Source organism: Melanostigma gelatinosum, assembly GCF_949748355.1.
Source record: "Melanostigma gelatinosum genome assembly, chromosome: 8".
NCBI lineage: Eukaryota > Metazoa > Chordata > Actinopteri > Perciformes > Zoarcidae > Melanostigma > Melanostigma gelatinosum.
Window position 1 is genome coordinate 13075853 of NC_136641.1, and position 13715 is coordinate 13089567.

General features: G+C 42.2%; 1 protein-coding gene across 6 annotated transcripts in view; it reads right to left on the minus strand.

The window, feature by feature from the left end:
• kif1b (kinesin family member 1B) overlaps positions 1–13715 on the minus strand; it is a 56523-nt gene that overhangs the window by 4833 nt on the left and 37975 nt on the right. For 4 of the 6 annotated variants that reach the window (XM_079273180.1, XM_079273179.1, XM_079273178.1 and 1 more), the window contains 23 exons: positions 12828–12976; positions 11871–12049; positions 11415–11552; positions 10109–10360; positions 8378–8496; positions 7971–8056; positions 7547–7676; positions 7077–7230; positions 6667–6757; positions 6399–6517; positions 6182–6237; positions 4870–4978; positions 4612–4678; positions 4310–4394; positions 3732–3837; positions 2250–2364; positions 2011–2144; positions 1861–1922; positions 1616–1761; positions 1144–1404; positions 959–1030; positions 511–632; positions 182–334 (listed from right to left, as the gene is read on the minus strand). In XM_079273180.1, coding sequence (XP_079129306.1) covers positions 182–334; positions 511–632; positions 959–1030; positions 1144–1404; positions 1616–1761; positions 1861–1922; positions 2011–2144; positions 2250–2364; positions 3732–3837; positions 4310–4394; positions 4612–4678; positions 4870–4978; positions 6182–6237; positions 6399–6517; positions 6667–6757; positions 7077–7230; positions 7547–7676; positions 7971–8056; positions 8378–8496; positions 10109–10360; positions 11415–11552; positions 11871–12049; positions 12828–12976 — 2905 coding nt within the window. The remainder of the gene's footprint in view (positions 1–181; positions 335–510; positions 633–958; positions 1031–1143; positions 1405–1615; positions 1762–1860; positions 1923–2010; positions 2145–2249; positions 2365–3731; positions 3838–4309; positions 4395–4611; positions 4679–4869; positions 4979–6181; positions 6238–6398; positions 6518–6666; positions 6758–7076; positions 7231–7546; positions 7677–7970; positions 8057–8377; positions 8497–10108; positions 10361–11414; positions 11553–11870; positions 12050–12827; positions 12977–13715) is intronic. The other 2 variants (XM_079273182.1, XM_079273181.1) reach the window with 1 other exon arrangement.

Consider the following 13715-nt stretch of genomic DNA (forward strand, 5'->3'; position numbering starts at 1 on the left):
AACGAACTAGAATTAGGATTTCTTCCAGTTGAAAACCCCCAGATTCAGAAATCAATTCACACAATTTCTGCTTGGACTGGAAAACAAGATGATCTATTTTTTTTGTTTGGGCTGCATCTCATATTGACTTTTTAAAATGACATTGCTGCAACAGCAAAATAGCTAACATGTCAGCACTCACCCTGGCCTCATTTCTTCAATATCAGGCACCAAGTTGAGGAACTCGTTCTTTCCAGCCCGTGCAAGGTAGGAGGACTCCAGAGTCGGAACCATGGGGAAGTTTTCATAGTCCGAGCAGGAGGGACTGGAGGCACGGGAGCTGTTCTCTGGGGTCCTTTGGAAAAAAAAAAAAAAGTACACCAAGTTAGCGTCATGGTGACAGCCTGCCAATACATTCAATCTGAAATAATGAGAAGTGTTTTGAGTATGGAAGTAAGCTTGCAATATTTTATACGGACACCGATAGATACTGTATTTAGACATAAAATATGTAATAAATAAAAGTTTTACTTTTGGTCCATGGAACCACAGCGGGAGTCAGACAGAGAAGGGCAGGTGGAGGAGGGGGTGAGAGTGGCGCTGCTGAAGCTGGTCACTGATGTGTCACGACCCATTGGCGAGATGTCAGACAACTGAGGGGAAAATCATATGAAATACTTGTTAAACACACAGTTTTATTTTCCAAAGGAAACACTGAGGAAAAATATAGATTATTATAGAAATATATAAATATATATATATATAAATATATATATATATATATATATATATATATATAGAAAATATAGATTATTGGAGAGTGCACTGCTGATACTAAAGTAACTATTAAGTGACAAAAAGTAGATGCCTATTTGCTACAAATCTCTGCAGAATATGAGCACTGAGATCAATCTATACCTGCCAGTGTACATGAATGAACTACTTTTAAAGCTTAGAGTTTCTTTCTATCATTACTCACCTTGCAGTCACTAATACTGTTGACCACTTGGTTGTATTCACTGTTGAAGGTATGTGTCAGAAGGCGCAGGCACTACAAGAAAACAAAGGTTAGACTGATCTGGTCACAGCAGAGGAGGAGAGGCAGCTGCTACCAGTTGATAATTATGCAGCAAAGAATAAATCATCACATCGAGTTACTCTTACCTTAGTGGCCAGCTCCTTCTCACGATCCACCAGGCTCTCGATGTCGGCCGAGTCATAACCGCTGCTCTCGCTCGGCGTGATGGCGCTTTCAAAGGTGGTGCTGGAGATCTGCGAGGAGATTGAGGTGGAGGTGGACAGGCTGCCCGTGCTCATGCTCGGGGATAGCAACTCGCTCAGGGACTTGGGGGTGGGAGCTGTTCCCAGGGGAGCATCGTCTCCCAGCTTCTCCTTCAGCAGAAGCAGGTGACGGGTCTTCTCCACCTGGATGAACGACAGGGGCGAGGTTAGGTAGGCTTCAGTTCCATCGTGATGATGGATGAAAGGTTGTATGAGGAAAGTGAGTATTTTTTCTCTCAGTGGGATATTAGACAAGGACACAGTGGGGAGATAAGTGAAAGCTTTGTCAGGTCAAAAAAGGGGTCAAAGAGGTTTTTTTTTTTTTTATGTAAGATTGCAGGTGAGTGTGACCCACCTCATGCAGCTGCTCCATTTTCTCCAGCTCCCATTGGTGCTCCAGGATGAGACTGTCTCCTCTGGGCCTCCAGCCGGCCAGGTTTTCCTCTCCACGCACATAAGCCACCGATGTGTCCAGAATCTTTCTCCTCCTCCGCTGCATCCCTGTTCAGGACAAAATTACACATCAGGACAAAGCTCTCAGAGGAATCTTGATAGACTGGGCGGCTTGTCTTAAAACATTTCTTGACGTAGTCTGCTCACCTGGGCTTCCAGAGTCAGACATCTTGCACAAGCTCAGCTCGTAGATGCCAGTGACTCGATTGCTGTAATGTAGCAGAGGAAATTCCATTTTAAGAGGACTAGATATATTACATGATCCAGCTGTCACAGCATGGCAGTCTGAAGTCTTACCAGTCAGGGGATTTAGAGTATCCACTCCCAAAGAGGTTCCTGAGGGACCGGGGAGGGGAGATCTTTGCGTCTCGGGAGTAGAAGACCATGCAGATGTCTTTGGTAATAATAGCAGGCTGGATGCAATGGTCCAGCTGTGAAGAGGAGACAAAGTGAAGATGTTCGATACATTGACATACAGAGAGGTAAAAGCTAGAGCTCAATGCAAAAAGGTAAAACACAGAAGAGCAATGACTGACCTCCAGGTATGCAGACAGGGTCATGTAGATCTTCTCTCCATAAGGAGTGACTCGGTTAAGCAGGAGGGAGTTGTGCAGGGAGCTGTCCCACACTGCCTCGAAGCGGTAAAAAGTCCTGAAGGGGAAAACCCCAAAACATATTCACTTATAAACAAAATTACAGAGAAATGAACGCGTTATTTTCTGTAAAGTCCTAGACGGTGCTTTAACAACAGTGTGTGTAGGATCTAGACTTACTACAAAGAAACAAACCAGACACATTTTACAAATAACCACAGTGTGTCAGATATCATTCTGTAATTGATGTGATGAATACAACTATGACAGTATACATTGTGCAGTGGCTGAAGTGGCCCTCACACTTATCCTATTAGTCACGACAAGATGTGAGGAAGCACATTGAGGTGAGAGCTCGACAATAGACACAACTAGATCAGAAGCCACAGCAGTTAACAGTGTCAGGTGCTGTGGCGAGTGCAGCGAGCTGTGTGTGTGTGTGTGTGTGTGTGACCCAAACAGCGGCAAGCAGAATATAAAGTTTATATGTTCTGCATATCATGTTTACGCCACGATACAAATGATAGTTACACTGTTCCTGTCTTTGGCAGCAGGGGGCACTGCTACCTACAGACTGAGAGCCAGAGCTGCCCTGTTGGTGCCTCAATGGCCTTGGTTGTTATTGAGCTATGACGCACACAGTGAATGACAGCTGAGAAGAAAGCATTCATTTGGAGTCTGGGTGCCACACAAGACCAACATACTGTGATACAAACTAATACAAAAAAAGGGTTTTGCATTTGCATGTAAGATTGCCTTTACTTGTCCATAAATAAGTTGGAATGAGATTCGTTCTTTCAGATGCTAAATATTGACGAAAATAAAAGGCAGACCTAATGCAACATGCCAACAAAAACACAAACTGTGGAGAAGTTATTCCTATGAATCTATAGGACTAAAGAGACGCATAAAGATCTTTCACAGAAGGAGCCTTATGTTCTCTGGTCACTGGTACCTATCAATATCCTTATCAATAGAAAGCCTGAGCACAATCAAGAGTCCAGCCGCAGCAGGAGGAGAGAGAGCGAGTGCACAGACAAAAAGAGAGAAGCACACAGAGTCAGGCAACAGAGACAAGGGAGCAAATTAATAGGAAGATCAACAGCAGTGAAAATGGAAATGGTCATGCAATGATTTCACTGAGCAGTCAGCTTTCTTTACGACAACAACACACACACACAGATGTTGCCTGATACTGTTTACAAACTGTAACTGACAACATCTGGCAATAATGAACAAATGGACATTATAATCGAGTTGATATTTTCTGTATTAAGAAAAAATGTGTTTGAGGTTAAGGCTTGGACTAACAGGCTGAATGTCAGCACCAAACATATTAGCACCAATACATCCATATACACCTTGAACTGTTGTGCCCAGTGAATGTACAGAATGCGGTGCGGTTTATTAAGTACAGTGGGCTACCTGTTGGAGTTGTGGGACGACTTGATGTTCTTGGCAGAAATGATGTTGAGGGACAGGACAGCATCAGCAGCGCTTTCGTCCACTTCAGTCTTGCTTCGGATCCGACCTGATGGGACACAGCAGCACACCATCAACATCTTGTCATGGATTAAAAATGCCTTGTATATGAACTCAGCCACAGTGTAGTGTAATAGCCATGTTGTCACAGTGTCCAGACACACATGCCCGTTTATTCACAAGCCTCTCTGGATCAAAATGTCAGCAGCTCAAAGTGTAAAATGTAATTATTTCATCCATCAGCTACAGCCACAGTATGAACTACTTAAAGAGAGAGGCGGCCTGAGGCGAAACAGACACAACTACTAAAAATGGAATTATGACCAATATTTCCACTGCTGCCTCTCAAACTTCCTTAGAGACAATATAAGCAGTTGAATGATATGGTCAGGGTATCAACTGATTCTGCTGTGTGAATAAGGAAACAATCATGCAGCAACAGCTCTTCTCCTCTCATGTGAAACAGCAGTGTTTTGTGTCTCTGGTGCGCGTTTGCTGAACGAGTGACACCCAATGCTCACCCACTACAAGCTCGCGAACGTCCTTCCAGTGGAGCTCGCTTCCCTTCTCGTGGATGAGAGTCACAGTGATCCTCCGCTGGATGCCCTGCAGCACACACATGACAGGAGCTTAGGATCATAGTAGACACAGCTGGAACTAAATTAAGCTTCTCGCTGTTTCTTGTAAAGAAGAACGATTATTTACTGGATTACAAGAACGGAATTATGACGTTCCCTTTGCTTTTGTGCGTGTGAGCATTGCAACTGACTTTATAAAATGTGTGATCAGTGTGATTAGTAGGACTTGTGTAGATCTCCGGTACCTGGTGCAGTAGGTAGGTGCCATTGCAGGCCAGTCCTCCACTGTGATCCACTACAGCTGGGATGTACCTGTGGAAGGAGGGAGGTCATACTTCTTATGTCATACTTACCAATTATAATGTCTCGTTTACTTTTTTTGGAAGCATAAACATTTCTTATGCGGAAACGCACCAAAAATGTTTTAAGTTGAAACGACACAATCTCACATCATGCGTCTTTTTAAAAAGGAAACTGTGTGTGAATATAAGACGAACACTCACTCTCCGGTGGGCTCCAGTTCACTGATCTCAAACCAGACCAGCAGGTCGTACTTGCTGCAGCATTGACCCAGGTTGGACTTGGTGATGGTGTTCAACTTGGTAGCTGGAACTGAAATACACACACACATAAGCTCTGTATTAATTTCAGAGGGGATGAATGAAAATAAGTGATAGATGTTAACTATATTGATTGTATTACTAAATGGAGGCTGGATGTGATGTGAACACACTGCTGACCCTGGACTGAGCATTCAGCCCACACATATTCTGTAATACCAATACTTAAAGGACGTGTTAATCATTAAGTCCGTTATTGCTGAAATAAGATGGACACAAAAAACAGGCAATAGGACACATTCAAACCCAACAGTTGCACATACTGAGATGCTATAAGGAGCTAAATCACAGATTACACCACACCCTGCTGTCTGACACGTCAGGATTATGTTCCTGTTGAAACAGGCTAATCTCTGAAGCACACAGCTTCATTCATTTGTGTTCAATATTGTTGAAATGAACATGAGAACTATCGTAATTGGACTACAGCTGAACCTGTAATGGCTTAAGCCTCTGGATTCCGATTTATGCTGTGAATATTACTGTCTGTCAGTAATCCTCTATGATTATGATAAATACTGAGCTGACTGGACCTAAATAGACCTGCAGCGAGGTGCAGCACACATAACCACTGCAGAGCTTTGTGGTGCTACTGCCTGCAGTACAGAGTACCACATGAGCAAAGCACACACTAGTCTAATCACTACAACACAGGTGCATCTAATGCCTTAGCTACTACAGGGTCCGCTGTACCAACCATGGTGCCTGGGCACAATTAGCACAGGGTCATTGGGCACTGGGAGGAAGATGAAGTGAGGGAGCTGGTCAGCCTCATCCTCCAGACTGGCCACGGCAGTGGAGGCCAGGGCGTTGGCGTGCTCGGACAGCGTGTCCAGCACTTTGACGTTCACATAGCCACTCATCAGGTAGCGGACTAACTCTATCTTACGGGTATGGTCTGGGGGTTTCAGTGTATAATATTGTACGAATGGTGAGAAAGATTGGAGGGGGCGTGTGAAAAAGGAAACGTGGAAGAGGGAGGATGGAGTTGGGTAAGAGGATTATGGATGGTGTGAGAGTGATTAAATAAGAGAAGAAAAAAAATCCAAAGGAAGCGAGGAATGAAAAAGTGGAAGGAAATATGAGTCATGCTGATATAACCATAACGCACAGCAGAAATATGCTGAAATGATGGCGACAGGTGCAGAGCAAATTGCTGTTACAGTACGTGGTGTGAGGACATTAAAATCCTTACCTGGTTTAGACAGAGGCATGGGAATAGGGTAGTATTTCCTCGACGGTGTTGGAGGACTGTTAAAATAAATGTACAATTAACCTCTAATACAGAAACCAATGCTTACTAAATCTATCTGGTGTACCAAATGTGAATAATTACAGCATAACAACAAATGTTTTTTTAAAGTAATACAGATGAATCTCTACAGAAGCATGTCTTTAGTAACCACACCAACCTAATCAGTTCCTGGCCATGAAAATGCAGCGGGTGCTGCTGGTAGTGGCCGAACACTTCAAACACAATGGGCTTGGTCTTGATGTACTCAATGAAGGACTCTGTGACCTCAACTGAAACCTGCAGTCAAAAAGGGGAGGGGGGGGGGGGGGTAAAATGAATCAACATAAGAGTTGTTAATGTGTGTGTGTGTGTGTGTGTGTGTGTGTGTGTGTGTGTGTGTGTGTGTGTGCGCATGTGTGTGCGTGTGTGTGTGTGTGTGTCCTCACATTCTGGACGTGGTAGAAGCCCAGAGGAGCTCCTTTGCCAGTGTTCTTCAGAGGCTCAGTGGAAAAAGCCTCATCATGACGATGCAGGAAACTATGGAAAGCAAGATGAATGAGTGTCAGTGTGTCACTTGAGATTGAGCTAGAACTTGTAGTTCTTATTGTCTATTGGCATGGTGAATATTTATTTAAATATTAAAGATGAAGCTGTATCAATTGTCGATTTGATTTGTGAACTAAAATCAAACTACTTTCAAACCTAAAGAGTCAGAAAATGACATGTAAATTAATTATACTTCAGTAATACTATTGCTATTTATCAGTTTCTCCCTCGGTAAAGCTCTCTTAACTGTACAGCTTTGATATTGAGATTTACTTTTCACAAACTCTACTTTTGATGATTGTGGACTTACTTGAATTGGCAGAAGATATCTGCGTACTCTGGCGGGACGCCACTGGCCTGGAGCACAGTAACACGGAAGGTAAAGATGCTGCCCACCTCCAGCTGGCCTGCCAGACCATCACCACAACTCAGCTTGGTGTCTGCGATGTTACCAAGCTTGAGGTCTGAAGAAAACACAGGGGAAGGTTAGGAGGACTTAAGTTGAGATCTATTGAAAATGAGCCGCACCTGCGATATCAATCTGCATATGAATTCTAAGCTCTGCACAATACAATCAGACTGCTTTCCGCATATTATCCAGCTTGTGATTTGTAGAGACATTCCTTCACAAAGTAAGGAAAAACAGCGTCAGTCTTATTTCCATGACTATACAATTGAAGCCCTCCTTTGCATTCAACGGGACCATCTGCCAAGTGTGTGTCCCTTTAGGCTGAGAGGTCGAAATTTACGAGCGGCGAGGTGAAGGTCTGGCGGTCGTACCCATGTCATTGATTCTGTTGAGCTCCTCCGAGGGTGTGGTGACCTCTGAACTCTGGCCCTGACCCTCCACAATGCGCAGCTCTTCCATGGACAAGCCGGAGTGGGTCATAACCGTGGAAGAAAAGTCATTCTGATTGGTTGAAAAGGAGAATGATGCAAAAGTAGGGAGACATTAGTCAGCGAGAAAAAGGAATAAACTAATCTCCCCCTGTAAATGCATTTATATATTATTGTGCCACATTGGATGGAATAAGGATTAAGGCTGACAATTTGCCATTTCTTATGCATATTCGTTTTTAATAAATAGAATAAACAGTATAAAACCTCCTCGTTTTAACCCATTACTATACACCAACTCCCTCACAGAGAAAAATAAAAGTGTGTCTTCAAGTTAAAAACTACTTTCATGCGACTCTGGGCTCACCTTTTTGAAATACTCATCATCAAAGGAGATCTTGGCGGTTCCCGACTGTCTCACTCCTGACCCGTAGTCTGGGGCCTCCTCATCAGCTACAAAGAGACAAACCATACTTTTATCAGGATTAATCTCAGGCATAGCTGACTTCAGCTGCCGAAGCACAACAAAAGGAACACACACAGAATCTAAGGGGATCCTCTCTCTGCCACCAGATCTGTGGCTTTTCAAAATGTCCTCACAATGAAATCTAAATAAAAGTTGGAACTATTTATCTTGCCATTTGATTTGGATTCAATATATTTTGGGATCTAAATATTAAAAAAAACTAGTCTGCTTCACAAGACAATATCACACAAATGACTGATGAGCAGGATGTAGCCTGCGCATGAGGAACAGCCTCATTAATTACTCACCGGCTATAGCCTGGACCCCCACACGCAGGAAACCACGCACCTCGCCCTTCTCTGTTACTATGGCAACACGGTGCACCAGTGGCACAGGGTACAGCAGGTTGCTCAGGTACACGAACGCTCTGAGAGTAGCGGGGACGAGAGAGACATGAAAACCTGATTCTGGTGCAGCGTGAAACAACAGCCGTCTTTGGATCCAGAAAACTTTATAATCTGTACATATCAGCCAATTAAACGCAAATTAGATATCTACTTATTCAAAGATATCAGTTGTCACAGAGAGACTATTTTCTGATAGCGCTACATTATCCAGCATACAATAGCATATATTAATGACCACTATACCATGCAGTAAAACATTAGTGACAATTATGTTAAGGAAAGAGCCAAAACAAAACAAAGAAAAAAAAAAGTGAACATGAATCATAATGGCTCCAGAGCACTGAAATCAGAAACAGTTTCAACCATCCACTTTATTTTTTAATGCACGATGGGGTGATGACAGATCACCTGGGGTTCAGCAGTAAAGGCTGTAAAGAAAGTAGTTTATTGTGTCGTATTATTTGCATGTTGGTCTCTAACTCACACACACTCACTGACACTTTGTTCTGAAGGGCTTGATTTGTTTTGCCCCTCTCCCTCTTCTAAGAGACTCAAGGCTAAGGCGGAGTAAAGATATCAATCTGTAGAATCTCTGAAGTCACAGTGACGGGCTGGCTGAGGTACGGCTGTTCAGAGTCTGGTCGGCTTGCAGCCGGCATTTATCAAAGATTGGCAGACGTCGTCCATTACTCAGCGATGACGTTTACGGCGCTGATGCAATTGGTACGTGTGCTGTGATTTCAAATGCTACTGCAGCATATTATTTCGTCTTGACAATGACAATTAAAACACTAATAAAGCATTATTATGTGACTGTCAACCAGCGAGTTACCAGCGAGTTAATATTATCTACAATAATTTCCAAAAGCAATGTTAAAACAAACAAGGTTATACAAACAAATGTTTATGCAATAAATTAAATAATACAAACAAAAACACAAAAAGGTTTAACGGATTTAACAATAAAATAACATGACAACTAATCAACTTAGACACAGCAAATACATGGAGTTCACACACAGATGGGAGTTAATACAGTCAGCACTGTGATGGTGGCGGGGGATGAGACATCACGCTGGTAGGCGGTGGAGAAAAAAAAAAAGGATGGTGGCTTTTCAATTTTTGGGAACAGTCTAAAGTAACTCATACAAAGCAGGCCTGTGCGCACAGAAGCATGACTAATCATATTCAATTAAAAAATGGTCCAATTTATCTCTGCAAAGCCGCTATGAATACATGATCTGATTCTGAAAACATTCTTTCACCAAGGAGGGATGTGCTTCTAGTGTTGGCTCACATTTCTTAAGACTCTGAATTGCCAGCTACCGAGATAATATGTTAAATGATATTTTATATCTTACATACTTAAACATATTAGTCCGTCCATCTATTTTAACATCTCCATAGACATTCACTGCACTGAATGAATTCATCCATTTACATGAGTTTTCTTTCATACTTTTTACAGGAAGTGTTTTCTAGCCTGCACTCACTAATCTCTCCCCCCCCCCTTGTATTATTACTACATGTGTGTATTTAAAAATAAACCCTAAACCAAGCCACCATCCGCCCAATCTCCTGTTCCAGCCTGTGTGTGGAGGATGCGGTAATGCCAACTGCACAGTCACCAACCTTCCCACCAGGATAAACCAGGGGGAGCGGTCATAGAAGGGATCCTGGCCGTCACTGAAGATGTCGGAGCCCTCTTCGGTGCCGGCGTCTGAGCTGGTGTCGTCCACAAAAGCCTCATCATCAATAAAGTCGGACATCTCGCTCTGTCGCTCGTCCGCCAGCTCTGTGATCTCGGAGTCGGTGGTGGAGAAGGTCGGCGAGGGGGTGCGGTCAACCAGGTGCTCATTAACACAACCGTGGAAGATGGGAGCGCTGAGCGGGTTGGTAGTTTGGGGAACAGTGGCAAGAACCAAGGAAAGGTAACAATGGAGTAATAGAAGCGTTAAAGAGACTTCATCAAGTCGAAGATGTGATATTTCACTTTGACATTGTTTTCTCACAAATGGCATGTTGTTTGGTAGTTTCCTACAACAAATAAAATATGAACATTTTTTGTAACATTTGAGTTGCAAAGTAATCAAACACAGTAGCCATACATTGATTCGTAAAGATGGCACACGCTTACTTTCTTCTACCTCGTGGTTAGTCGAGTCAGCTAAACCAAATAAAATTGAGAATTGTATTTTTTTAAGCTTCTGCAAATGCAACAGAATGACTCATTTAATAAAGAGCTGGTATTACAATAAGCTGCAAGGTGTTGCAGCAATTTATAGAAACTAAAATGAAATACCACTTTAAAAGGATTTACATATAAATCTTCTAATATATGCCGGCACAAGAGGATCAAATACAAAATGCTACAAATTCCCACTTTATCTAAATTCACTATGTTGTTAACAAGCTTTTGGACTGGAAGGGATATCAACATGAGAATGGCAACAGACACCGCAAAATAACACAACAGATACATGACAATGACACAATTTATGATAAAAAAAAACCAACATAAAACATGTCAAATAAAATGAACAAATACACAAAGAAACACTGAGTATAAGTGACATGAAATTAAGAACACCAAATACAGTCACAAATGTAACATCAAATTATAAACAGAACAAAATATACAGTGAAAGATGAGCAACAAAATAAAACCAAACATACCGTAAATGATTCCAAAACATGTGATAGCACTGATACACATGACTAATGACAGAAAAAAATGATCCGTCAAACATAATCTGACCATGAAAGTGAAAAATGGAACAGAAGGAAATGCATGAACCCGTTTCACATACAGCTTCAAAAACAAAACGTTTTAGAAACAAGCAGCACAACAAACAGTATTCAAACAGGATGTTTGGTGGCAAACTACAGTAACGTTATGCAGTATCGTCTGTACTTTTTCTGTAATTGCGTTACGTACCTCCCCACAAGTTTAAACCAATGAAAGCGATCGTAGAAGGGGTCATTTCCGGTCATAGTGCCATCGCAGTCCTCCTGGTTTGTGGAGGCCATTTCTCCAGCACGGTCGTACATCTCTCTCATCTGTTCCAGCCTCTGTCTGCAAATGACAACAAAGTACAGTGCACTTAACATTAATGAGAGGCAGCAAGAGAATACACGGCACACCTAATGGATGGAGGGAGGAGATGTAGAGATGTCCGGCTCATTCATTCAATTCATTGTACTTTTTGTACAAGTCTTTCTGGTACTGAAGGCATGAGAAAAGATGTGACAACAGACTGTAGTGACTGATGATGATTTCTTAAACAAAACGTGCATAATAGATGACATGCTGCACTTTCACTAGCTATGTATTTAAATACTAAACGCATCTGACTAAAACCAGGACTGGATTTTGGTATGAAGATGGCATTACTTGAGTTTATTGAGGGACCAGTAGTGCGTGGCTCCATTCTTCAAGTCCTGAACTTCTACGGCCACCACGGTGCGGGGGAAAGGCCTGGAGTCACGCTCTCTCTCTGACTCTGGGGACAAGAGCTCAGGGGGTACTGGAGAGTACTGGGTGTCTGTCAGCAAGACAAACTGGAACTGGACCTGAAGGATGGGAGAGGTGGGTGGAAAGGGAAGAATAAACAAAGAGTATAAAAAAAACATCACGCCAAGTCAAAAGGGCCTCAGAATCCATCCTGACTTGAAGCATCGTGACCTAAAGCTCTCAACCTTTATTCAAGATCGTTTGTCAATTACAAGACTCAAGAGTCTTCCTGGCATGGTTTTGACTAACAGCAGACATACCAAGGTTGAACGATCAACATATTCATACTTCCCTCCATTTTGTGGGCTCTCTTTTCCCAGCATCCTCTGGGGGCAAAATGCTCACTCTCAATCATCCTCAATCCTTTAAAATGCTAAACCAATTAACAACACTGGATATAAATTATAGACAGAACCCAAAGGATAAAAAATAAAAACAATCCTCTGAAAATCATGTTGCGCACCGCGACGGAAAGATAAATCACACTGGTCTACTAGTGGAGAAGGTGGACTATCGCAGACCAGCTTTTGATTCACAACAAATCCAATTTCTCTAAGTGACAATGGGTCAACACCGCGCTCTGTGCCTTCTGCACAAACACATTGTGTTTTAAAATGAGTGACCAGATAAATAAATCACTAGCATGACATAATCACGCCTTCATGTAGCTTCACAGCTGAACATCTCAGAACCTTGATGTTCAATGGCTATGAGGGTGATTCGCTTCTGTAAATGTGGCTGCCAGGCGAGTACAAGATTTGAGGGCAACCACACTTAGGATCACTATTTTACATCATCCTGCGCACACACGTTTTATTCATCTCCCCCCTTGCTTACTTTCTTCTTTAGCTCTACACTAATGGCGTTGGCCTCCTTCAGGTAGACGGCGTTCCCCCACAGCTGGTCACGGAGGGAGGTAAACTGATGGTACCTCCACTTCCTGAAAGCCCACTGAGCCAAATCAAACTCGTGCTGAGTCCACGGCACTGCAGGGAAAGAGGAGACACAGGTGATGTTAACATGTACATACACACAGTTAGTGTACATATAACCAAAAAGGACCAATATAACCAAAAAGGACCATACCAGTGGTTTTACTTATTTTGTCAAATTACAAACACACTTTACATTAATGCCTGTAATTATAGGTAATCCATCATGTGGAATATGGTGTATTTTGAGTCAATATTTCTTGCAAGTAGTGCCTGTGCTGAAAATCTTTCTTTGATGATGTGTTCAGGCACCTCCAAGATCAGAATTTATAGTCAGCTGCACAAAAGCATTACGGTACATCCACAAGCACTGCTTGAGGAAAATAAAACCCAGAATACAAACGGGGAGGGGACACAGTCAGTCAACCAACCAAATGCAAAGAAAAGTTTACCCCATCACCAAAATGCAAAACACAGGATTAGAACCTGCTATTGCTCTCAGCTGGATTAACAACTATATTCCAGGGAATAGTTTTATCTTGACTAAACACGTCACCTTGATGGATGAGATAACTCGAAAAGCATAAAGAGTCGAAGTTAATCATTTTGATGTCTTTAAAGGTTGGGTGAAATCAATGTTTAACGACATAGGAGCAAATTAGGTTTTTATCATCAATCAAGTCAGACACAGAAAAAAACACGAATAAAACAGAATAAAACATGAAAAACTATAAGTATGGTCCTTTAGAGTAAAAGTAAACTGTTTTATCATTGGTAGTATGTTTTATTTTAG